The sequence below is a fragment of the Amblyraja radiata genome, chromosome 2, assembly GCF_010909765.2.
Source record: "Amblyraja radiata isolate CabotCenter1 chromosome 2, sAmbRad1.1.pri, whole genome shotgun sequence".
NCBI lineage: Eukaryota > Metazoa > Chordata > Chondrichthyes > Rajiformes > Rajidae > Amblyraja > Amblyraja radiata.
In genome coordinates, this window is record NC_045957.1 from 126,398,199 (window position 1) to 126,422,522 (window position 24,324).

The 24,324-nt window shown below is 43.2% G+C and overlaps 1 protein-coding gene across 5 annotated transcripts in view; it reads left to right on the forward strand.

Moving 5' to 3' along the window:
• Positions 1-24,324, forward strand: part of cacnb2 (calcium voltage-gated channel auxiliary subunit beta 2) — a 200,814-nt gene that overhangs the window by 103,241 nt on the left and 73,249 nt on the right. For all 5 annotated transcript variants that reach the window (XM_033015312.1, XM_033015328.1, XM_033015298.1 and 2 more), the window contains exon 2: positions 22,993-23,112. In XM_033015312.1, coding sequence (XP_032871203.1) covers positions 22,993-23,112 — 120 coding nt within the window. The remainder of the gene's footprint in view (positions 1-22,992; positions 23,113-24,324) is intronic.

Below are 24,324 nucleotides of genomic sequence, written 5' to 3' on the forward strand. Positions count from 1 at the left end.
CCAAAACGACCATGTTCTCACTGTTGTAGGAACTAGAATTCACAACGAGGGAGGATCTGTCCTTCTGCTGATAAGTGACTTCCCGCTCACTCCACATTGGTTGGTCTTTGCTCCCCTTCTCAAGAATGAGGTTATAGAGTTCCCCCCAGGCCACAATATGATTTGGTTGCCAAAGTTAGATGGAATTTTAAACTTTAAATTATTGTATGGACAAATATTGAAGTTGTTAGGCATATGTATAGATGGATATGATTGAACACCTGATGCACCTTGATGGACCCTCTAGTCTTATTAGAAAGGTGGGAATGTGGAAACAAAGGGGAATCTGGTCTGTGATTATATCATCAGGCCAGATACAGGGGCGTATGAATACTTCAGTTTTCTTGTAAATAACGGTGACTTCGCAAACATTGTACAGAACTTTCCCTCTGTAAATTCAATACATAGGGAGAGCCCGTTGTTTGGTCGAGAATTATGTGGAAGGATTGGGCTTGAGATTTGACCATTTCTTGTTCTGCTCCTTCATCTAAGCATTAAATGTATCGTTTGTCTGAACATTCCAGAGTTTGTTCGCAGATCATTCCCTCAGGGGAGTTGTTACTCTGAATCAATAACATTTTATTTGTGTATGTGAACAATTTGTGTGGCAATATCTGGTCCTCTTGGCCGCATATCCTTTTACAGCCTTTGTTGGGAACAGGGATGAAAGCGGCAAATTTCTGAGATGATGTGAGAGTAAATGCCAGTGTTTGACCAAGGTTGTCAGGAGGGAGCGTTAATGACTTGAAGTCAATGGGAATCCAGGAAAAGACTCCACCGGTTGATCCTGAGTAGCTCAAAGGCTGTGGTTGCTGTAGGACAATTCTTTCTGCCCCAGGTTCTCTCTGGAGGATAGACCCAAAGTGCTGGAGTAACTCAGTAGGTCATTCTTGCCATAGAGGGAGTGCAGAGAAGGTTCACCAGACAGATTCCCGGGATGTCAGGACTTTCATATGAAGAAAGACTGGATAGACTCGGCTTGTACTCGCTAGAATTTAGAAGATTGAGGGGGGATCTTATAGAAACTTACAAAATTCTTAAGGGGTTGGACAGGCTAGATGCAGGAAGATTGTTTCCGATGTTGGGGAAGTCCAGAACAAGGGGTCACAGTTTAAGGATAAGGGGGAAATCTTTTAGGACCGAGATGAGGAAAACATTTTTCACACAGAGAGTGGTGAATCTCTGGAATTCTCTGCCACAGAAGGTAGTTGAGGCCAGTTCATTGGCTATATTTAAGAGGGAGTTAGATGTGGCCCTTGTGGCTAAAGGGATCAGGGGGTATGGAGAGAAGGCAGGTACAGGATACTGAGCTGGATGATCAGCCATGATCAATATTGAATGGCGGTGCAGGCTCGAAGGGCCGAATGGCCTACTCCTGCACCTATTTTCTATGTTTCTATGTCAGGCAGCATCTCTGGAGAAAAGGAATAGGTGATGTTTCGGGTCGAGACCCCTCGGTGAGAGAGGGTGTTGCTGGAGTTCCTCAGTCCTAGGCCAAGCTACTTCAAGCTGCTTCATCTTGACCTGTCAAGAGTGAAGAAGTGTGGAAGAAACACACGTGGCTGTGGTAGTGAGTCCAGGTCAAAACATGGTTGTCGAGTTGGAAAGCAAGAATCAGAGATGGCGAACAGCGATACTTGCCTCCAGTGACACTTGGCACAAGTCCGAAACAACTCCTATCTATATTCTCCAGGGATGCTGCCTGACCTGCTGAGTTACTCCAGCACTTTGTGTCCTTTTGTGTTTTAACCAGCATCTGCAGTTCCTTGTTTCTAGATAATGAAGCAACCTTAGCTGCATTAAGGCCCCGGACCTTGAAAAATGAGAACATAAGAAAGGCATATCTCCTAAGATTAAATTCAGACCTAATATTTTCGGAGACTTGAGACTTGAACGTTGCAGGATGGTTGCAACAGAAGGTGTTCGAATTTGCCAACTATTTCTGCGCTGTTGCTCACTTTTGCTTTTGTATGATTGCAGCCACATATAGTAAGATTTGACTGGAGAGCACACAAAATAGGTTTTTCACTGTGTGTCGCATGTGACAATTATAAACTAAACTAAACTAGATTAAACTTCCACCACCAAACCCTGGCACACAGCATTCATTCAATACAAGTCCCAGGCAATGATTATTACTAACATTAGAAAGTCAAACCACTTCCTCAAGACATTTATTTTAACTTCGACTGAACCACAATTTAATAGGTTCAGTTAATATTAAAGCAGATAGGTGGCTGGATATATTGAAATCACTGCCTCTTCTACTGACTCCCCATAACTGAGGGAACATAGTAGGGATGCACTATTAATTACATGGAGCATGAGGAAACGGGTGGGATTGGGTGCAATTTGATATTACCCATTGTTTAGCAGCCACAATCTAAATATATATATATGATATATTTTATTTTGCTAACCTTCAAATAGCAATTTCATATTGTGAATAAAGGGGATTGTTACCACTCAGTAATGGAAATAACCTGAGCATACAAATAACAGCAGGCAATAACATAGAAACTCATATAAACATCTCCTACCTAATTCAGCTAAGTGTGTTACATCTTACAGTGTTCTCTTGTATTTTAAAAACAGCCAAATTATTTGTGTCCTGCAAAAGTCCCAATGTTGCTAATATCTTTGCAATTCTCCTTCTCAGTGTCAATCTAACTTCCATTTTAATAAGACAAAAATGTGTAAGTACTTTCACTCATGTGCCCTCAATACCAAATGCAGTTGAAAGTACTGCCATTTCCTATATAACATTTCCAGCTCTGGTATTTTTCCAGTGCATATGATGAAAAATAATTCTACTGATGTTGGCCATACCATGGAACCTTGCCAATGCCACAGTTCTTCATGTGTGAGCCCAGGGGTGTATATTAACAGGATATTCAGCAGTGAGGTCCATTATCGCCAAGGTGGATTATTTAGATGGTTAGGTTTTTAAACAAGGGATGTTGGCAGCAATGCTCAAATAAAACTGTGATAATGTCAGAGATTTTTATCTTGAGATGAACATAAGCAATCTGTGCAAAATGGATTAATGGTGTGAACCATCCTCAACATCTCAGTATGGTGGTGCTATGGTAAAGTTGCCGCCTCACAGCTCCAGAGACCCGGGTTCGTTCCTGACCTCGGGTCATGTCTGAGTTGAGTATGCATATTCTCACTGTGACTGCATGGGATTCCTCCCACATACCAAAGACATATGGGTTTGTAGATTAATTGTAAATTATAATCACCCCGAGTGTGTATGGGATAACTAGTGTGAATGGGTTATTAATGGTTGGCGTGAACTCGGTGGGCTGAAGGGCCTGTTTCCATGCCATATCTCTAAACTATACTGAAAATCTCAACAAACTTTGAGTCTGACAAACTGATATTATCAGCATATTATTTCCAGTTTTTAACAATTGAGCCATTCCTAAAACATTAGCATTCAGTCAGTGATAAAAAATAAACTGCTGGAAACATTGGTGGCACCGTAGCACAGCTAGTAGAACCACTGTCTCACAGAGACCCAGGAGCAATCCTGACCTCAGGTGCTGCCTGTGCGGAGTTTGCCCATTGTCTCTGTGACCACACAGGTCTCCCCCTAATGCTACAGCTTCCTCCCACATCCTCAATATGTAGGTTGGTAGGTTAACTGGCCACTATAAATTGCTCCTAGTGTACAGGTGAGTGTTTAGTTTAATTTAAAGATATGGTATGGAAACGGGCCCTATGGCCGATCGAGTATATGCCAACCATGATCACCCATAGACCAGTTCTATCCTCGACACTAGGGACAATACACAGAAGCCAATGTGTTTGGAATCTTTGGAATGTGGGAGGAAACTGGAGGACACGGAGAAAACCCTCACGTTCACAGGGAGAACGTACAAACACCGCACAGACAGCACCCTTAGTCAGGATCAAATCCAGGTCTCTGATGCAATAATGCAGCAACTGTGCCGCTGGGCCTCCCTGTTGAATCTGGGAGGATGTGAATTTAAGCTTCATGGTTTAGGCTTGGTGTGGACTTGTCAGACTGAAGAGTCAAAGAAAGGTACAGCACATAAAATAATTCTATTAATGTGTGCCATTTCACAGAACTCTGCCTGTGCAACAGTAAGGCATGTGTGAGCCCAGGGATGAATATTAACAGGATATTCAGCAGTGAAGTCCATCATAGCCAAGTTTCAACGGTTAGGTTTTTAACAGAGTTAACATTTCAAGGCAGACTTTTCATCAAAACAAAAAAAATGTTTTAAGTTACTAAGTTGTCAACAATTAAGTTAAGGTTATGGATTTATGGAATTTATGGAATTCCCTGCCACAGAGGGCATTGGAGGCCATGTCACTTGCTAGGTTTAAGAGAGAGTTAGATAGAGCTCTAGGGGCTAGTGGAGTCAAGGGATATGGGGAGAAGGCAGGCACAGGTTATTGATAGGGAATGATCAGCCATGGCAAAAGAATAAATCAGGGAAGGTAGTGCATCCGTGGATAACAAGGGAAATCAGGGATAGTATCAAAGCGAAGGATGATGCGTACAAATTAGCCAGAAAAAGCAGCATACCGGAGGACTGGGAGAAATTCAGAGACCAGCAGAGGAGGACAAAGGGCTTAATTAGGAAAGGAAAAATAGATTATGAAAGAAAACTGGCAGGGAACATAAAAACTGACTGCAAAAGTTTTTACAGATATGTGAAAAGAAAGAGATTAGTTAAAACAAATGTAGGTCCCTTGCAGTCAGAAACGGGTGAGTTGATCATGGGGAACAAGGATATGGCGGACCAATTGAATAACTACTTTGGTTCCGTCTTCACTAAGGAAGACATAAATAATCTGCCGGAAATAGCAGGGGACCGCGGGTCAAAGGAGTTGGAGGAATTGAGTGAAATCCAGGTTAGCCGGGAAGTGGTGTTGGGTAAATTGAATGGATTAAAGGCCGATAAATCCCCAGGGCCAGATAGGCTGCATCCCAGAGTACTTAAGGAAGTAGCTCCAGAAATAGTGGATGCATTAGTAATAATCTTTCAAAACTCTTTAGATTCTGGAGTAGTTCCTGAGGATTGGCGGGTAGCAAACGTAACCCCACTTTTTAAGAAGGGAGGGAGAGAGAAAACGGGGAATTACAGACCAGTTAGTCTAACATCGGTAGTGGGGAAACTGCTAGAGTCAGTTATTAAAGATGGGATAGCAGCACATTTGGAAAGTGGTGAAATCATTGGACAAAGTCAGCATGGATTTACAAAAGGTAAATAATGTCTGACGAATCTTATAGAATTTTTCGAGGATGTAACTAGTAGCGTGGATAGGGGAGAACCAGTGGATGTGGTGTATCTGGACTTCCAGAAGGCTTTCGACAAGGTCCCACATAAGAGATTAGTTTACAAACTTAAAGCACACGGCATTGGGGGTTCAGTATTGATGTGGATAGAGAACTGGCTGGCAAACAGGAAGCAAAGAGTAGGAGTAAACGGGTCCTTTTCACAATGGCAGGCAGTGACTAGTGGGGTACCACAAGGCTCAGTGCTGGGACCCCAGCTATTTACAATATATATTAATGATCTGGATGAGGGAATTGAAGGCAATATCTCCAAGTTTGCGGATGACACTAAGCTGGGGGGCAGTGTTAGCTGTGAGGAGGATGCTAGGAGACTGCAAGGTGACTTGGATAGGCTGGGTGAGGGCAAATGTTTGGCAGATGCAGTATAATGTGGATAAATGTGAGGTTATCCATTTTGGTGGCAAAAACAGGAAAGCAGACTATTATCTAAATGGTGGCCGACTAGGAAAAGGGGAAGATGCAGCTGAGACCTGGGTGTCATGGTACACCAGTCATTGAAAGTGGGCATGCAGGTGCAGCAGGCAGTGAAGATAGCGAATGGTATGTTAGCTTTCATAGCAAAAGGATTTGAGTATAGGAGCAGGGAGGTTCTACTGCAGTTGTACAGGGTCTTGGTGAGACCACACCTGGAGTATTGCGTACAGTTTTGGTCTCCAAATCTGAGGAAGGACATTATTGCCATAGAGGGAGTGCAGAGAAGGTTCACCAGACTGATTCCTGGGATGTCAGGACTGTCTTATGAAGAAAGACTGGATAGACTTGGTTTATACTCTCTAGAATTTAGGCGATTGAGAGGGGATCTTATAGAAACTTACAAAATTCTTAAGGGGTTGGACAGGCTAGATGCAGGAAGATTGCTCCCGATGTTGGGGAAGTCCAGGACAAGGGGTCACAGCTTAAGGATAAGGGGGAAATCCTTTAAAACCGAGATGAGAAGAACTTTTTTCACACAGAGAGTGGTGAATCTCTGGAACTCCCTGCCACAGAGGGTAGTCGAGGCCAGTTCATTGGCTATATTTAAGAGGGAGTTAGATGTGGCCCTTGTGGCTAAGGGGATCAGAGGGTATCGAGAGAAGGCAGGTACGGGATACTGAGTTGGATGATCAGCCATGATCATATTGAATGGCGGTGCAGGCTCGAAGGGCCGAATGGCCTACTCCTGCACCTAATTTCTATGTTTCTATGTTTCTATGATCACAATGAATGGTGGTGCTGGCTCGAAGGACCGAATGGCCTCCTGCACCTATTTTCTATGTTTCTATGTTATTCGGTCCCTAATGCAATGTATAATGTTTTGATATCCATGGAAATCAAATTGATCCTGTTAAATCTTCAGAAATATTTCACTATTGAGAGAGCTTTTTCAGACATTCCAAATAACCCTAGACAGTCTTGCATAAGATCCTTTTTAAATGTAAGTTTATCTGGGAATTCACCCACAGTCCTGGAATCTTATGTGTTTGAGAAATCCAGGCAAGTCAAATGTAGAATCAGAGAAAGTTATGTTTACACAGTGAGCGACTGATTTAAGTGTGGGAATGTTAAAAAAAAAAAGGAACTGTTCTAACTGAGCTAAACAATAGGATGCGCATTATTTATGCATTGCAAGGTGATGTAGTGATTTGCACTGATGAATGCATTTGTGCGAGTGCTAGTGAAGGAACACAGGCCTACACTATCAGGCTGCTGTTGAGTTTAGACTCAGATGCTGGCAGTCAGCCACAGCTGCAAAGCTTGGAATGCTCAAAAATATTTGGCTAGAGATCGCAGTGATTTGTTTTCCCGATTAAACATGGGAAACAATTGAAGATAGAAAACTAAACTGCTGTGCAGGAAGCCGTTACTGTTTCTTCTCATGTGGATGTGGAGAGGATGTTTCCATTAGTGGGACCAGAGGTCATAGCCTCAGAATAAAAGGACGTACCTTTAAGGGCCCGGCCCACTGGGGCGTCATTTTCGTGTCACGCAGATGGCGCGCAAAGATTTTGTACATCCCAAAATCCTGGGGCGCCGCGCGTCACTGCCTACGTCACCACGCATCATGCGCGCGTAATGCGCACCGTGTAATGATGTCGCATAAATGACGCGCAAATGACTCCCAAGTGGGACAGGCCCTTTAGAAAGGATGATGAGGAGGAATTCTTTTGGCCAGAGTGTGGTGAATCTGTGGAATTCATTGGCAAAGATTCTGTGGAGGTCAAGTCAATGGGTATTTATAAGGCCGAGATTAACATATACTTGATTGGTAAGGGTGTCAAGGCTTATGGGGATAAGGCTGGAGAATAGGGTTGAGAGGGAAGGATAGGCATGATTGAAAGGTGAAGTAGACTTGATGGGCCAAATGGCCTGCTTCTGCTCCTATGACTTATGAACTAATTTACATTTACTTTTTTCTAATTTAAAGCACAAACCTTGGAAATCTATGCAACTCTTTCAAATCTGAACAGGAATAAGCTCCATTATTCTGCTCACAATAATTTGATCACTTGTTTTCTTGAATAGAACATTCCCAGTGTAAACCAGCATCTGCCATTGCTTCTTACACATTCCTAATGTCTTAATTGCTCAGACTCGATCATTGTGTTTATTGGTTTGTCATCACTGATTCTAAGACTAGAGTGTTTTCTCCTATTTTCCCTGGATTTCAATTTAAACTTGAGCTCCTTTATGCCCCACTCTGCCTAATACTATCATGCTACCAACTGCAGTCATTTTAACTTCACTGTGTAGTTAATCTCTTACTTCAGTGCATAGAGTAAGGCTGTGATGAGGTCTGAAGCTGAGTAGTTCTGGCAAAAACTATGCACCAGCAAGTAGGTTCCTGGCAGTGCCAGGTTATAGCAATGGGAAATTCCACAGGACATGGTAAATGGTGGAGACCTGGAGAGTGTTGCAGAACAGATCTGGGAATACAGGTGCATGATTCCCTCAAAGTGGTGAGTCAGGTGGACAATGTGATGAAGATGGTATTGGGCACATTTGCCTTTAATGGGAAAGGTATTGAGTACAAAAGTGGTTCATCATTTGCGGCTGTATAAGTTGTTGTTTGACATAGAAACATAGAAAATAGGTGCAGGAGTAGACCATTCGACCCTTCGAGCCTGCACCGCCATTCAATATGATCATGGCTGATCATCCAACTCAGTATCCCATACCTGCCTTCTCTCCATACCCCCTGATCCCTTTAGCCACAAGGACCACATCTAACTCCCTCTTAAATATAGCCAATGAACTGGCCTCAACTACCTTCTGTGGCAGAGAATTCCAGAGATTCACCACTCTCTGTGTGAATTTTTTTTTCTCATCTCGGTCCTAAAAGATTTCCCCCTTATTCTTAAACTGTGACCCCTTGTTCTGGACTTCCCCAACATCGGGAACAACCTTCCTGCATCTAGCCTGTCCAACCCCTTAAGAATGTTGTAGGTTTCTATAAGATCCCCCCTCAATCTTCTAAATTCTAGCGAGTACAAGCCGAGCCCATCCAGTCTTTCTTCATATGAAAGTCCTGAGACCACACTTGGAGGACCGTGTGCGGTTATGATTATCCAACAAAAGGAAGGATGTCATTAAGTTGGTGGAAATGGTGCAATGGAGATTCATTAGGATGTTGCTTAAGGTTGAAGATTTGAGTTAATTGGATGGATTGGATAGGCTAGCATTTGTTCTTTGGAGCATAGGAGGATGAGGGGTGTCATTGAAGTATACGAGATTATGAGGGGCATTGATAAAGTGAACATTCATAGTCTTTTTCTCAAGGTGGAGGATTAGAAAACAAGGGCATAAGGTTAGGGTGAGAGGGGAGATATTTAAGAGGGATGTCAAAGGGCAACGTTTTCACTCAGAGATTCGTCCGTATCTGGAATGAGCTGCCAGAGAAAGCTGTATAAGTGAATACAGTTACAATTTTTGGACAGATGTAGGGGGTTAGAGGGCTATGGGCCAAATGCTGGCAAATAGGTCTTGCCCAATGTGCCAACTTGGACTGCATGAATGAACAAGGTGGGCCAAAGGGCTTGTCTTTGTGCTGTATAACTCTATGACTCCGTGACTCCAAGAAGTTTAATTGAAACAATTACTGTTTTGCAATTTGAATTCTACATTTGTTACAACAATTGATTGTAAGTCCCTTAGCTGTTCTAGTTGGATTTGAATGACTAAGTTCTCTTGATCATCGTTGCATGCCGCTTGATTTTTATTCAAATATCCATGCTAATATTTCCCAGTGTAATGACTTAATGAAGCCACTCTCAACAACAAGGCCCAAGGCCAACCTTAAAATAGACTTATCAAGACTTATTAACATGCAAAATACAAACAGCTGGAAGGGACGCAGCAGATCAGGCAGCAGGATGGTCGATGTTCGGATTGAGACCCAGCATCTAGTCTTGGTGCCGGCCTGAATCTTAAAATGAGTGTTTATCTTTAATTATGTAAATGAGATGCCAAGTTCCATTCATAGGCAGCTTATAGAAAATGGTTTGGTCCATTATCTGCCCGACAGACTGTCCGACTAAGCCTTAGGGTGGAAGATGTTCATCTCATCATGCTGGCTTTGCAGTCATAAAACACACACAATAAGGTCTCATTTCTCCTCTTGTGAGTCCAACGGGTTATAAACCAGGCATTCGACTTGGATTACCCAGTTCAACAGTGGCAATGGTTTTGCCAATGGCTCTTCCGATGATGGCTCTTTCGATGATGCCCAAAACCTGACAAGTAAACCAATTAAAAAACATTCAAAATCTTATGGAAACCTCACCTAGCGCATTATTAGTCAAGTCAAGTCAAGTTTATTCGTCACATACACATACGAGATGTGCAGTGAAATGAAAAGTGGCAATGCTCGCGGACATTGTGCAAAAAGACAAACAAACAAACAACCATACAAACAGAATGGAACAGAATCACATATTCTTTTATGTAAATATGACATCTACAGAACACGTAACTTAAGATCATCTTTAATCCACATACACATTAGTGATGCTAACCTATATATGATTGGTTGCATGCATATACCAATCTACATTTTACATATTAGATATTGTGGGCGGTGTGGAAAAAGGGAAAAAAACAGCAATTTAAAATAAAAGCAGTAGAGTGGAACAGTAAAGTTAGTCCCTGTTGAGGTAGGAGTTTACAGTCCTAATGGCCTCTGGGAAGAAACTCCTTCTCAACCTCTCCGTTCTCGCAGCATGGCAACGGAGGCGTTTGCCTGACCGTAGCAGCTGGAACAGTCCGTTGCAGGGGTGGAAGATCTTATTGGCTCTGGAGTTGCACCTCAGCAAGTGAACTTTATCTAACACTTGACAGTGTTTAATAGAACAAAGAACATTGAAAAGTACAGCACAGGAACAAGCCTTTTGAATCACAATGTTTGTGCCGAACATGATGCCAAGATGAACTAATCTCATCTGCCTGCATATGTTCAATTTCCTTCCACTCCCTGCATATTCATGTGCCTAACTAAAAGCCTCTTAACGTCCACTATCGCATCTGCCTCCATGACTATCCCTGGCAGAGCGTTCCAGGCACCCTGTGTGTAAAGAAAAGCCCCAAAACCTCTTTAAACTTTGGCCCTCTTACTTTAAAGTTATACCCTCTAGTCTTTGATATTTTCACCATGGGAGTTAGGTCTGACTATCTATCCTATCTATGCCTCTCATAGTTGTATATGTTTCTAGCAGATAATTGGCATGAGGGGGGTACAATAGTACAGCCACAGAGATGTTACTGGCTGTGCAGGGTGACATCAATTGGCATGTGATGGATGATCATGAGCTAAATGCACGACAATAAACTAAACAAAACTATGATCAATGTTTAAGAAGGAACTGCTGCTTAGATGCTGGAAAATCGAAGGTAGACAAAAATGCTGGAGAAACTCAACGGGTGAGGCAGCATCTATGGAGCGAAGAAATAGGCAACGTTTTGGGTCGAGACCCTTCTTCACACTGATGTGAGGGTGGGAGGGGGGGGGGGGCGGGAAGAAGAAAGGAAGAGGTGGAGACAGTGGGCTGAGGGAGAGCTGAGAAGTGGAGGAGAAAGCAAGGACTACCTGAAATTAGAGAAGTCAATGTTCAAACCGCTGGGGTGTAAACGGCCCAAGCGAAATATGAGGTGCTGCTCCTCCAATTTACGGTGAACCTCACTCTGGCCATGGAGGAGGCCCAGGTCAGATTGGGAATGGGAGGGGCAGTTGAAGTGCTGAGCCACCGGGAGATCAGGTTGGTTATTGCGAACCGAGCGGAGGTGTTGGGCGAAGCCAGGCAAGGGATCCGCTCCGATGTTAAGTCCGCGTCCCGCGGTGGGGCTCACGACAGTCCGAGGAGGCCTCCAGCTCCAGCAGAGCCCGGAGAATGTGATCCGAAAATTGATTACATCTACGGGAAGGTAAGAACTTGAAAAAAAGTTTCCCCCTCCCCCCACGTAAAACAAACCGAAGTACATTAAAACAAACTTTTAACAAATGCTAAAAATAAGAAAAATATGAAAAAACGAACTGACTTCCGGCAGGGCTGCCATCTCCATGGCGCCCCTGGTTCGAATGGTTGATGTTTCAGGCGGAGACCCGTCTTCAGCCTGTCCCGCTGAGTTACCCCAGCTTTTGTGTCCATCTTCGGTTTAAACCAGCTTCTGCATCGCCTTCCTACACATTTCAACGAATGAGAGGTGATCTGGATATCTAGGACTTTATGGCTCTCTTCATCTTGACTTTGATTTCAAGCCTAATCATCTCTTTGATAATCACCTTGCCCATCTGATTCCAAGATTCTCAGACCACTCCTTAATCCACCCTCCCAGTTAAATCCACTTCCCCTATTGCTCCTGTGGGCCCCATATATTCTTTAATCACTGTGGTGATGGTGAACTAGGAAGGAAGCATTTGTGTTATCATGGTCTAAGCATTCGACAGTTGGATAGGATATTTTAGCCTCGTCCTTACTCCAAGCTGGCTTGATCTACCACACTGCACTTCAGTGTATAAAATAATTCCTTGAAGTATTCATGGGCCATTGTCTTTCACCTAATGTTTTAAGTTTTATTCTAATGCCCCTGTCCCACTTAGGAAACCTGAACGGAAACCTCTGGATACTTTGCGCCCCACCCAAGGTTTCCGTGCGGTTCCCGGAGGGTGCAGGTAGTGGAAGCAGGTAGGGAGACTGACAAAAACCTCCGGGAACCGCACGGAAACCTTGGGTGGGGCGCAAAGTCACCAGAGGTTTCCGTTCAGGTTTCCTAAGTGGGACAGGGGCATTAATGGTTTACGGTTTGTCGTGTTGTTTCTTGCGAGCGGAGCACCAGGGCAAATTCTTAAACTCATTCATTCATTCATTCATTCATTCATTCATTCATTCATTCATTCATTCATTCATTCATTCATAAACTTATTCATGCATTCATTCACCTGTCATCCACTGAGTGTTTGTCCCTGTAGCTTCATGCACATTGTGATTGTGCAGCAGGGTTGCAGCTTCCATCCTTGGTGTTGAGGAGCACATTAATTTTGTATTATGCAAATGCAATAATTTATTTCAAAATATTTGCACTTTGTAAGTTACCTGAACATTTAAAATGTCCTGCCAAGGCTAGCATTTATTGCTCAAACCCAATTGCATCATTATGGCTGTCCTTCTGATGGATAGTTCAATTATGTAGATCCAGTGATGATGAAAAAATGATACATATTTCCAAATCATAATGGTGTATGACATGGAGAAGAGACTATAGGTTGTGATGTTCCTGTGTTACCTGAAGGCCTTGTTGTTTATGGTGATGGAGGTGTTGACTTTGGGAGGTGTTGGAGTAATCTAAAGGGCCTGTCCCACTTACGTGTCCTCGGCACGCAAATTACGCGACCTTGTGGTTGCGTTGAACCGCGACGGTCCCACGAAGGTCGGGCGCGATTACATATAACCATATAATAATAATAATAATAATATATCTTTTATTGTCATTGCACGTCAGTGCAACGAGATTTAGTATGCAGCTCCACTGATGTACAAGAAAGGTAAATAAATACAATACATAAATAAACAAGCTGAATTGATTGACGTGACCATCTGAGGGAGACTGTCCAAAGGGGGTGGGTGGGGGGGGGGGGCACTCATTAGGGCCGGTTCAGAGCCGCTATAGCTATAACCATATAACAATTACAGCACGGAAACAGGCCATCTCGGCCCTACAAGTCCGTGCCGAACACTTATTTTCCCTTAGTCCCACCTGCCTGCACTCATACCATAACCCTCCATTCCCTTCTCATCCATATGCCTATCCAATTTATTTTTAAATGATACCAACGAACCTGCCTCCACCACATCCACTGGAAGCTCATTCCACACCGCTACCACTCTCTGAGTAAAGAAGTTCCCCCTCATGTTACCCCTAAACTTCTGTCCCTTAATTCTCAAGTCATGTCCTCTTGTTTGAATCTTCCCTACTCTCAAAGGGAAAAGCTTGTCCACATCAACTCTGCCTATCCCTCTCATCATTTTAAAGACCTCTATCAAGTCCCCCCTTAACCTTCTGCGCTCCAGAGAATAAAGACCTAACTTATTCAACCTTTCTCTGTAACTTAGTTGTTGAAACCCAGGCAACATTCTAGTAAATCTCTTCTGTACTCTCTCTATTTTGTTGACATCCTTCCTATAATTGGGCGACCAAAATTGTACACCATACTCCACATTTGGTCTCACCAATGCCTTGTACAATTTTAACATTACATCCCAGCTTCTATACTCAATGCTCTGATTTATAAAGGCTAGCATACCAAAAGCTTTCTTTACCACCCTATCTATATGAGATTCCACCTTCAAGGAACTATGCACGGTTATTCCCAGATCCCTCTGTTCAACTGCATTCTTCAATTCCCTACCATTTACCATGTACGTCCTATTTTGATTTGTCCTGCCAAGGTGTAGCACCTCACATTTATCAGCATTAAACTCCATCTGCCATCTTTCAGCCCATTCTTCCAAATGGCCTAAATCACTCTGTAGACTTTGGAAATCCTCTTCATTATCCACAACACCCCCTATCTTGGTATCAGCTGCATACTTACTAATCCAATTTACCACACCTTCATCCAGATCATTGATGTAGATGACAAACAACAAAGGACCCAACACAGATCCCTGAGGCACCCCACTAGTCACCTGCCTCCAACCCGACAAACAGCCATCCACCATTACCCTCTGGCGTCTCCCATTCAGCCACTGTTGAATCTATCTTGCTACTCCTGCATTTATACCCAACAGTTGAACCTTCTTAACCAACCTTCCATGAGGAACCTTGTCAAAGGCCTTACTAAAGTCCATATAGACAACATCCACTGCTTTACCCTTGTCAATTTCCCTAGTAACCTCTTCAAAAAATTCAAGAAGATTAGTCAAACATGACCTTCCAGGCACAAATCCATGTTGACAGTTCCTAATCAGACCTTGTTTATCCAGATGCTTATATATATTATCTCTAAGTATCTTTTCCATTAATTTGCCCACCACTGAAGTCAAACTAACAGGTCTATAATTGCTAGGTTTACTCTTCGACCCCTTTTTAAACAATGGAACAACATGCGCAGTACGCCAATCCTCGGGGACTATTCCCGTTTCTAATGACATTTGAAATATTTCTGTCATAGCCCCTGCTATTTCTACACTAACTTCCCTCAATGTCCTAGGGAATATCCTGTCAGGACCTGGAGACTTATCCACTTTTATATTTTTCAAAAGTGTCAGTACTTCTTTTACTTTGAATCTCATAGTTTCCATAGCTACTCTACTAGTTTCCCCTACCTCACATAATTCAATATCCTTCTCCTTGGTGAATACCGAAGAAAAGTAATTGTTCAATATCTCCCCCATCTCTTTTGGCTCTGCAGATAGCTGTCCACTCTGACTCTCTAATGGACCAATTTTATCCCTCGTTATCCTTTTGCTATTAATATAGCTGTAGAAACCCTTTGGATTTACTTTCACCTTACTGCCAAAGCAACCTCATATCTTCTTTTAGCTTTTAAAATTTCTTTCTTAAGATTCTTTTTACATTCCTTATACTCCTCAAGCACCTCATTTACTTCATGCTGCCTATAATTATTGTAGATCTCCCTCTTTTTCCGAATAAGATGTCCAATTTCCCTTGAAAACCAGGGCTCTTTCCAATGCGCACATGCGTACCACAGCCGCCTGGAGCGCGTGACGTCATTTGAAGATGGACACAAAGCTGGAGTAACTCAGCAGGGCCGGCAGCATCTCTGGAGAGAAGCAATGGGTGATGTTTCGTGTCGAGACTCTTCTTCAGGCTGAAAAGAAGGGCTTGACCCGAAACGTCACCCATTGCTTCTCTCCAGAGATGCTGCCGGTCCCGCTGAGTTACTCCTGCATTTTGCGTCTTTCTTCAATTTTCTTGGCCCTGCTCTGGGAGTAGAAGTGGGGGCGGATCCGGACCGCAACGGCCATGAGCCCCAGGCCGAGCTTGGCGATCGTTTGCCTGCTTCTGCTGCTGTTGGAGGTGAGACGTTGCGTCGCGCCAGGGTCTTGGGCCTGTCCCACTTTGGCCGTCCGTCACGCGACAGGTCGTTGGCGCGCGAAGATTTCATTCACTACAAACATTTCCGAGCCCCGCGCGATGTCGCGCACAACTACATACCCTCCGCGCTTCTAAGTGGGACCGGCCCCGCACGGCCACACGTTGCCCATGCGCCTCAATGAGAACACGAGGTCGCGTAATTTGCGTGCCAAGGACACGTAAGTGGGATGGGCCCTTTAGTGAACAACTGCAGTGTTTTTTGTAGATATAGAACATAGTTCAGTGGATCACAGGAATAGGTTCTTCAGCCCACAATGCCAGTGCTGAACATGACACAGAGTTAAATTAATCTCCTCTGCCTGCACGTGATCCATATCCCTTCATTCCCTGAATATCCACGCCTATCTGAAAGCAGCTTAGATGCCACTATCGTGTCTGCCTCCACCACCACTATGACAGCATGTTGCAGGCACTCATCTCCATGTGCAAAGAAAACTGGCCCTGCACATCTATTTTAAAGCTTGCCCCTCTCACTCTGAAGCCATGGCTTTTACTCTTTGACGTTTCCATCCTGGGAAAAAGCCTCTGACTGTCTACCCTATGACTCTTATAATTGTATATACTTCTGTCAGGTCTCCCTTAAGACTTCAACATTCCAGAGAAAATAATCCAAGTGTGTCTAATGTAATAGCTAATATCCTCTAATCCAGGCTGCATTCTTGTAAATCTCTTGTGCACCATCTCCAAAGATTTCACATTCATGAGGCAACTGGAATTGTGCACAGTACTCCAATAATGGCCGAACCAAAGCGCTTTAAAGCTGCACCATGACTTTCTGATTCTTATACTCAATGCTTCGACCTATGAGGGCAAGCATACCATTCGCCGTCTTTTCCGCTCTACCTACTCGTGTTGCCGCTTTCAGGGAGTTATAGACTTGGAACCCAAGAACCCTTTGTACATCAATACTGTTAAGGGTCTTGGCATTAACTGTATACTTGCTCCTTAAATTATCAGCTCAAAGTGCAACACTTGATACTGTAGCCACTGTGAAGCAGTGTTAGCATGGCAGAAGGGATACCAGTTAATGGTCTGCTTTGTCCTGGATGGTGTTGATATCTTAAGTTGTTGGACATAGTTGGTGTAAGCTTGCTTATGGCCTAAGTGAACGATTTCGACATGCAACACATTTAAATAAAAAGCAGAATAACCACCATTAATCATCACTAAAGCATAAATCTAGAACTGGAGAACCAGATTTTTTTTTAAATGAGATTTCTTTTACACAGTACAAAAACAATTTGTTTGTACTTGTTTGGAATAAAGGCTAGAAGTTGTGATCTTTAGGTAATGTTCTTAAAAAATCTTATTTGGAGCTAGCTAAGAGCAGGGCAACTTGATTCTACAATAGGTACACAAAAAAATGCTGGAGAAATTCAGCGGGTGCAGCAGCATCTATGGAGCGAAAGAAATAGGCAACGTTTTGGGCCAAAACCCTTCTTCAGACTAAGAGCAGGGCTACTTGATTCTACAATATTCTGAAGAAGGCTCCCAACCTGAAATGTTACCTCTCCATTCTTTCCACAGATGCTGCCTGACCTGCTGAATTCTCCAGCACTTTATGTTTTTTGCCCAATGCCATCATCTGCAGTATTTAGTGTATTCTATAGGTATGTTGCTTCAAAGTGAATATCACTTCAATTTCTGAAGTAGTGCATTGATTATTTGGAGCTGGAGTTGCTTGGCATTTATTTCTGATTGTGGTTTTCATGACCTTTCCATGAGCGAGAATCCAGAATTCAAGCGTTATTATTTGATTTTTATCTGCCAGAAACCTGGATGCAATAGCAGTAGCTTTAACTGCAGGTTCATTTACAAGTGTGAAAGCAGGAAGCATGGCTTAGGGATCACACTGCATTTATTAGCTTCCACGTGGCACTGACCAGTCTGTGGTGGTTGAATCCATAATCCTTTAGAAGCTGTGCCTGATAAGTTAGATGTTTCAAAATGTTTAAATAAAGGATTTTCCTGGATAGCACAGTCGGTAGAACATCTGAGTTTTAATCTGAGGGTCCAGTGTACATGTCCCTGTTCGGGCATTCGCTTTTGGTACATGGATAGGACAGGTTCGGAGGGATATGAACCAAATGCAGGCAGGTGGGACTAGTGTAGCTGGGACATGTTGGTCGGTGTGGGCAAGTTGGGCCAAAGGGCCTGTTTCCACACTGTATCACTCTATGACTCTATCATAGGGGAAATTGATGCAATGTCAAGCTACCCTCTGCCGTGAGCTTTCTCTGGAAGGCAGAAAGTCCTGGCGAGCCGCAGTCATACCCTGACAGCAGGCCTGACTTGCCTGCTGTGGAACTAGGAGAGGGAAGCCATTGAGCCTGGTCCCTGCTCACCCCTGAAGGTCGGGAACCGGAAAGGAAGTGAAGGGAGTTGGCGATGATGCCGGACAGGGAGGAGGGGGGAGGGGGGGGGGGGGGGGGGGGTTCCTGCCATCTACACCTCGAGGTCAGCCGGGGCACGAAGGTTGAAGATGGCTGGGCAAGGAGAGGAACAGCAGTCCGTGGGACATCCGGACGGGGGCAACAGCTGTAATAGCCCTTTATAGCCAGCTGCAGTTGGGACTGTGACATGGCACTAAAACCTGGCGACTCTAGCATATTGCATGTATTATGTACTTAACTGGGGATTGTACTGATATATTACAATAGTATTACTGATCTGTATGCAAAAAATACAAATTTCACTGTACCTTGATGCACGTGATATTATTAGGAACATTGAACCATTGATTTGGTTCATTATGGTCCATAGATTATGGAACATCACTCTCAATTTAGGATTGGTGGGAAGCATTTCCCCATACTGAGGTAAAGGCCATTGTATGAATTGGAATTAAATAACTAATCAGATCGATGTGTCGAGGTTTGCTCATGTTGCCATGGAGCTGTGGCAGATGCCACAGAAGGTAGTTGAGGCCAGTTCATTGGCTATATTTAAGAGGGAGTTAGATGTGGTCCATGTGGCTAAAGGGATCAGGGGGTATGGAGAGAAGGCAGGTACGGGATACTGAGTTGGATGATCAGTCATGATCATATTGAATGGCGGTGCAGGCTCGAAGGGCCGAATGGCCTACTCCTGCACCTATTTTCTATGTTTAAATGTTTCTATGCATGAGATACCTGTTATCCTCTGTGGGTTCTTTACACATTGACCAGCACAACAAACCTAAGGTGGATAGAAATAAAATAAATATGTTAGAATTTTGTTGTAGTGTGGTTACTTTGTAAACTGAATCCTACTACAATCAGTCTGAAGAAGTGTCCTGACACAGAAAAGTCGCCTATCCATGTTCTCCAGAGATGCTGCGTTGCTCCAGCATTTTAGTTAGTTCTTTATATGCATCTGTACACCTGATTTGATTCACAAGCATTTAGAGGAGAACCAGGGGCCACAGTTTAAGAATAAGGAGTAAACCATTTAGAACGGAAACGAGGAAACACTTTTTCTCACAGAGAGCGGTGAGTCTGTGGAATTCTCTGCCTCAGAGGGCGGTGGAGGCAGGTTCTCTGGATGCTTTCAAAAGAGAGCTAGATAGGGCTCTTAAAAATAGCGGAGTCAGGGGTTATGGGGAGAAGGCAGGAACGGGGTACTGATTGGGGATGATCAGCCATGATCACATTAAATGGCAGTGCTGGCTCGAAGGGCCGAATGGCCTACTCCTGCACCTATTGTCTATTATCTAACATCCAATTTGTAAATACTAACTGAATTGTAATTAGATACAATATGGAAAATTACGAATGGGCACTAAGGTAATCTAATTGATAATAATTTAGTTAGCCCATTCCATTACAAGCACATCCACCCTCTTCATCAAAGGCATCTATTGAGGTGCTGCCTCAAGAAGGCAGTATCTATCATGTGGGATCCCCACCATCCAGACCATGCCCTCTTCTCTCTGTTACCTTTGGACACGAGGTACACAAGTCCAATGTTGCACACTACCAAGTTCAGGGGCAGCTACTTTCCTATGAACATCAGTTTCTTAAACTGACCTGCACAACCCTAATCCTACTTCACAATGGTATACTATGCCTCCCCTCTTTCACTACCATAGACTTGGTTTCCAATTGTTTTTTGCAATATTTTCTTGTTTTTTGTTGCAGTGTTTTCCTTTTTTACTTGCAGAATTTAAGTGTAATATATGAGTAATTTGTTTCTTCTTTCTGTGTTGTAACTCTATATGCCTGTGGTGTAGCTACAGGCAAGATTTTTCATTGTTCATAAGTTCCAGGAGCAGATCCAGGCCATTTGGCCCATTGAGTCTACTCCACCATTCAATCATGGCTGATCTATCTTTCCTTCAAACCGCATTCTCCTGTCTTCTCCCCATAACCCCTGTCACCCATATTATTCAAGAATCTAGAATTTAGAAGATTGAGGGGGGATCTTATGGAAACTTATAAAATTCTTAAGGGGTTGGACAGGCTAGATGCAGGAAGATTATTCCCGATGTTGGGGAGGTCCAGAACAAGGGGTCACAGTTTAAGGATAAGAGGGAAGTCTATTAGGACTGAGATGAGAAAATTTTTTACACAGAGAGTGGTAAATCTGTGGAATTCTCTGCCACAGAAGGTAGTTGAGGCCAGTTCATTGGCTATATTTAAGAGGGAGTTAGATGTGGTCCTTGTGGCTAAAGGGATCAGGGGGTATGGAGAGAAGGCAGGTACGGGATACTGAGTTGGATGATCAGCCATGATCATATTGAATGGCGGTGCAGGCTCGAAGGGCCGAATGGCCTACTCCTGCACCTATTTTCTATGTTTCTATGTAACACTGATTGAAGAGGGATGTTAAGACTCTGGTCAGAAAAAAAGAGGCATGCGTCTAACTGAAATATGAAACTATTTTCTATGTTTCTATGTCTATGTTTATCTGTCAATCTGCCTTGAAAATATGAATTGACATCCTCTACAGGCTTCGTGACGATGAAATCCACAGATTCTCCACACTATGACTAAAATTATACCTGCACATGACAATAAAGTTGACTTGACTTGACTTGAATTTATAGATGCCGTTATTAACCCTGTAGCAGACACAGATCGAGCAAACGTTCCCAGTAAATGGACTTGACAGATTTGCAGACAGGCTGGATAGATTAGCATTCAATGGCAGATTGTTGTGTTTCTCGTTTTGTAAGTCAGAACATTATATTCATGTTGAAAAGAGCCAGTTGGGATCGCATTGTCTCTTGGGCAATGATGTTTTCTCACCTGTGGGTGGGATGCTCTGTCTAAAATGGAAAACAGATTTTACTCCTCGCAACTAGTTCAGGCGACGTATAAACTGTAATGGTGCACGTTTCACATTCACGCTGTAAAAGATTGCGATTGATTATTCCGTTTGAAGTCGGATATTAATAGAATCATTCATTTCAACCGTGTTTTGATGTCCTTGGAATATCAGAAAAACTTTAGTAAGTCTCGTTAATATTTTCATTTCTTAACCAGTGTGACTGGTTTTGTTCAGTTACATTTTTTTATCAGGTCAACCTGACTAGCATCTTGGCTTCCACTGTAGCTGGTGTGTTTATTTTAAACGTTGCTGGTTCCTGTCCTTGTTAATTAGGCACTGTGGAAAGGAAATGTGTCATTCTTGATTGAAAAGATCCTGTAAAAAGAATGAAGGCTAGCAGTATTGTTTTGTGCAAGTGGTGACAGGTGTATGACAGAAAAATGAAGCCATTGACTTGCATTTGTTACAGCTGTACAAGGACCCTGCTATTTTCATGCTCTACCCTTGAGGATTCGAATGGCAGCTTGACAGAAGGTGAACATCACAGTGTGATGTGAGCATCTGCGTAAAGCTGTAGCTACTGAGCATGCTCCTTGATGTGACGAGTTTCTCTGTCTCCCTGGAGAGAGGGATTGAACTTTGCACTATAATATGCGTAAATAAATTCCATATTTGACTTTTAAAAGATTCCCACTTGCAATATTTTTTTTTTGTCCCTCCTGTCATGTAGTGCCTGTGGGATGAACGGAGGTTTCTAGGTGTACTAGAGGAATTGTGGCAACGAAAGACTTCAAGTATGGAAAACACCTAACCTTCATTTCTCAAAGAAGCGAGCTGTCTTGTTTGCTTGCTCGAATGACTCATTATAGAATGAGAGGAAAGAGGCTAAAATGAAAGGAGCAGGTTTGCAAGCGTTCGGGCAAGATGGGTTAAAAGTAAAGCAGTGTTGATTGAGCAGTACACAGTGGCAATCAGCTTTATCTAGGATCAGAGCTAGGCACAGCCACAGTGGACAATAGCTGAGATCTCCGGCTAATGAAGGCCACCTGGATAAGGATTCTGAAACGAGCTAAAGGAGGACGTTTGAAGAATTCTGATCTCTGTGTAAGAATAAACCTTTTCTTAATTTGTTTTCGGTAACGATTGGCGTGGATGATGTGAGACAAACACAGCTGGCGTGTTTGCAGCACCGGTTAATACAATGTAACTGATGATTGAAATAATTTGTTGAAATCTGCTCGAGAGCCAGAGTAACCTTTTATTAAAGACTGGTAGGAATTTGTGGCAACTTCACTGTTTTCGTAAATAGGTGGCAGGGAAGGATTTTTGATCTTAATCCATCGGAAACCAGCGGATGTTTGCAAAGATCAAAAGATGCAGAACAGCACAAGGGAAAAGTAAAACAGTAGTTGGAAACAGGATCTTGTGATTTTATAGCCGTAGGCATGCTTTGTATATATTTTCTTTAGTCATCTGCTTTGTGGTTGTGCAACAGTTTATTCAGGTGACTCCATTGCGAAATAATTGCATCCAAATGTGTGCGCATAGAATTGTACTTCAAATTAGAAATATTACTAAATCAGAAGTGGGGGAGAGATAAGATGGAAGCAGAATCACTCAGCAAATTAATTTTCCATTTGATATCCTGGGATACAGTCATTCCTAATTAATTTGCTTTACATTACAGAGTGTGGTGACTCTCTGCAAGTGCAATGACTTTCAAACTGCAGTTTGCTTGCCACCGGCAAAGGTCACATATTTCCCATGTCTTGTCCCCGCAGGGTTCGGCGGACTCCTATACCAGCCGTCCATCTGAATCAGATGTATCTCTGGAGGAAGACCGCGAGGCAGTACGGAGAGAAGCACAGCGCCAAGCCCAAGCCCAGCTGGAGAAAGCAAAGGTGGTGTAACGCTCGTTTAAATCATATCGTTATATTATGCATCTAGTAGGCAGATTTTATTGCAACTATTATTATTTTACTTGTTGAATTCACAAGCTCAAGTTATATGAATAGAATTAGGCCATTCGGCCCTTCGAGCCTACTCCGCCATTCAATCATGGCTGATCTCTGCCTTCTAGTCCCATTTTCCTGTCTCCCCCCATAACCCTTGATACCCGTTCAAATCAAGAATTTGTCTATTTCTGCACTAAAAATATCCACCGACTTGGCCTCCACAGCCCTCTGTGGCAATGAGTTCCACAGATTAACTACCCTAAGTCTAAAGAAGTTCCTCCTCACTTCCTTTCTAAAAGAGCGCCCTTTAATTCTGAGGCTAAGACCTCTGGTCCTAGACTCTCCCACCAGTCATGCTTTCCACATCCACTCTATCTATGCCTTTCATTATTCTGTAAGTTTCAATAAGGTTCATGGCATGGATCAATGTTCGAACACGTTTTTTCCCCTCACTCCCCTCCCCCATCCCCGGTCCCCTTCCACCTATATCCTTCCCTCTAACTTTATATTTCCTCCTCTTCTCTCCTTAACTGTCACCCTTTTGACTCCTTTTTATCACTAGCCATTGCCCACACATCTGCCCATCAAACCCTCCGTCTCCTCTGTATCCACCTATTCCTTCTCTCCAGAGATGCTACCTGAGGCTATGCTGAGTTACTCCAGCATTTTGTGTCCAACTATCGCCAGGCTTTGTCCTGCCCCCACCTCATTACCAGCTTTCTCCCTCCTGCTACAATCAGTCTGAACAAGGGTCCCAGCCCGAAACATCTCCTGTACATTTCTTCCGCAGATAATGCCTGACTCAAGCATTTTGTGTATTACTTAAGTTAGAACGCATGTAGGAAACTGATCTAAGCAAGCAGAAATACCCCGAGGGTCGATTTGGGAGAATTTCTAATCTCCTTTAAATATTTAAGTCAAATTAAAGTCTGAAGGAGGGTCCCGAACCATAACATCACCTATCCACGTTCTCCAGGCATGTTGCTGGGCCTGCTGAGACACTTTAGCACTTTATCTTTTTTTAGGTCAAATTAAATGTTGCTTTCCATTAAATACTGGCATTCAGGAATCTAAATCTATTTCTTCAAATGTGTGAAGTACTTTATAGTCATAGACTCATACAGCGTGGAAACAGGCCCTTTGGCTCAACTTACCCAC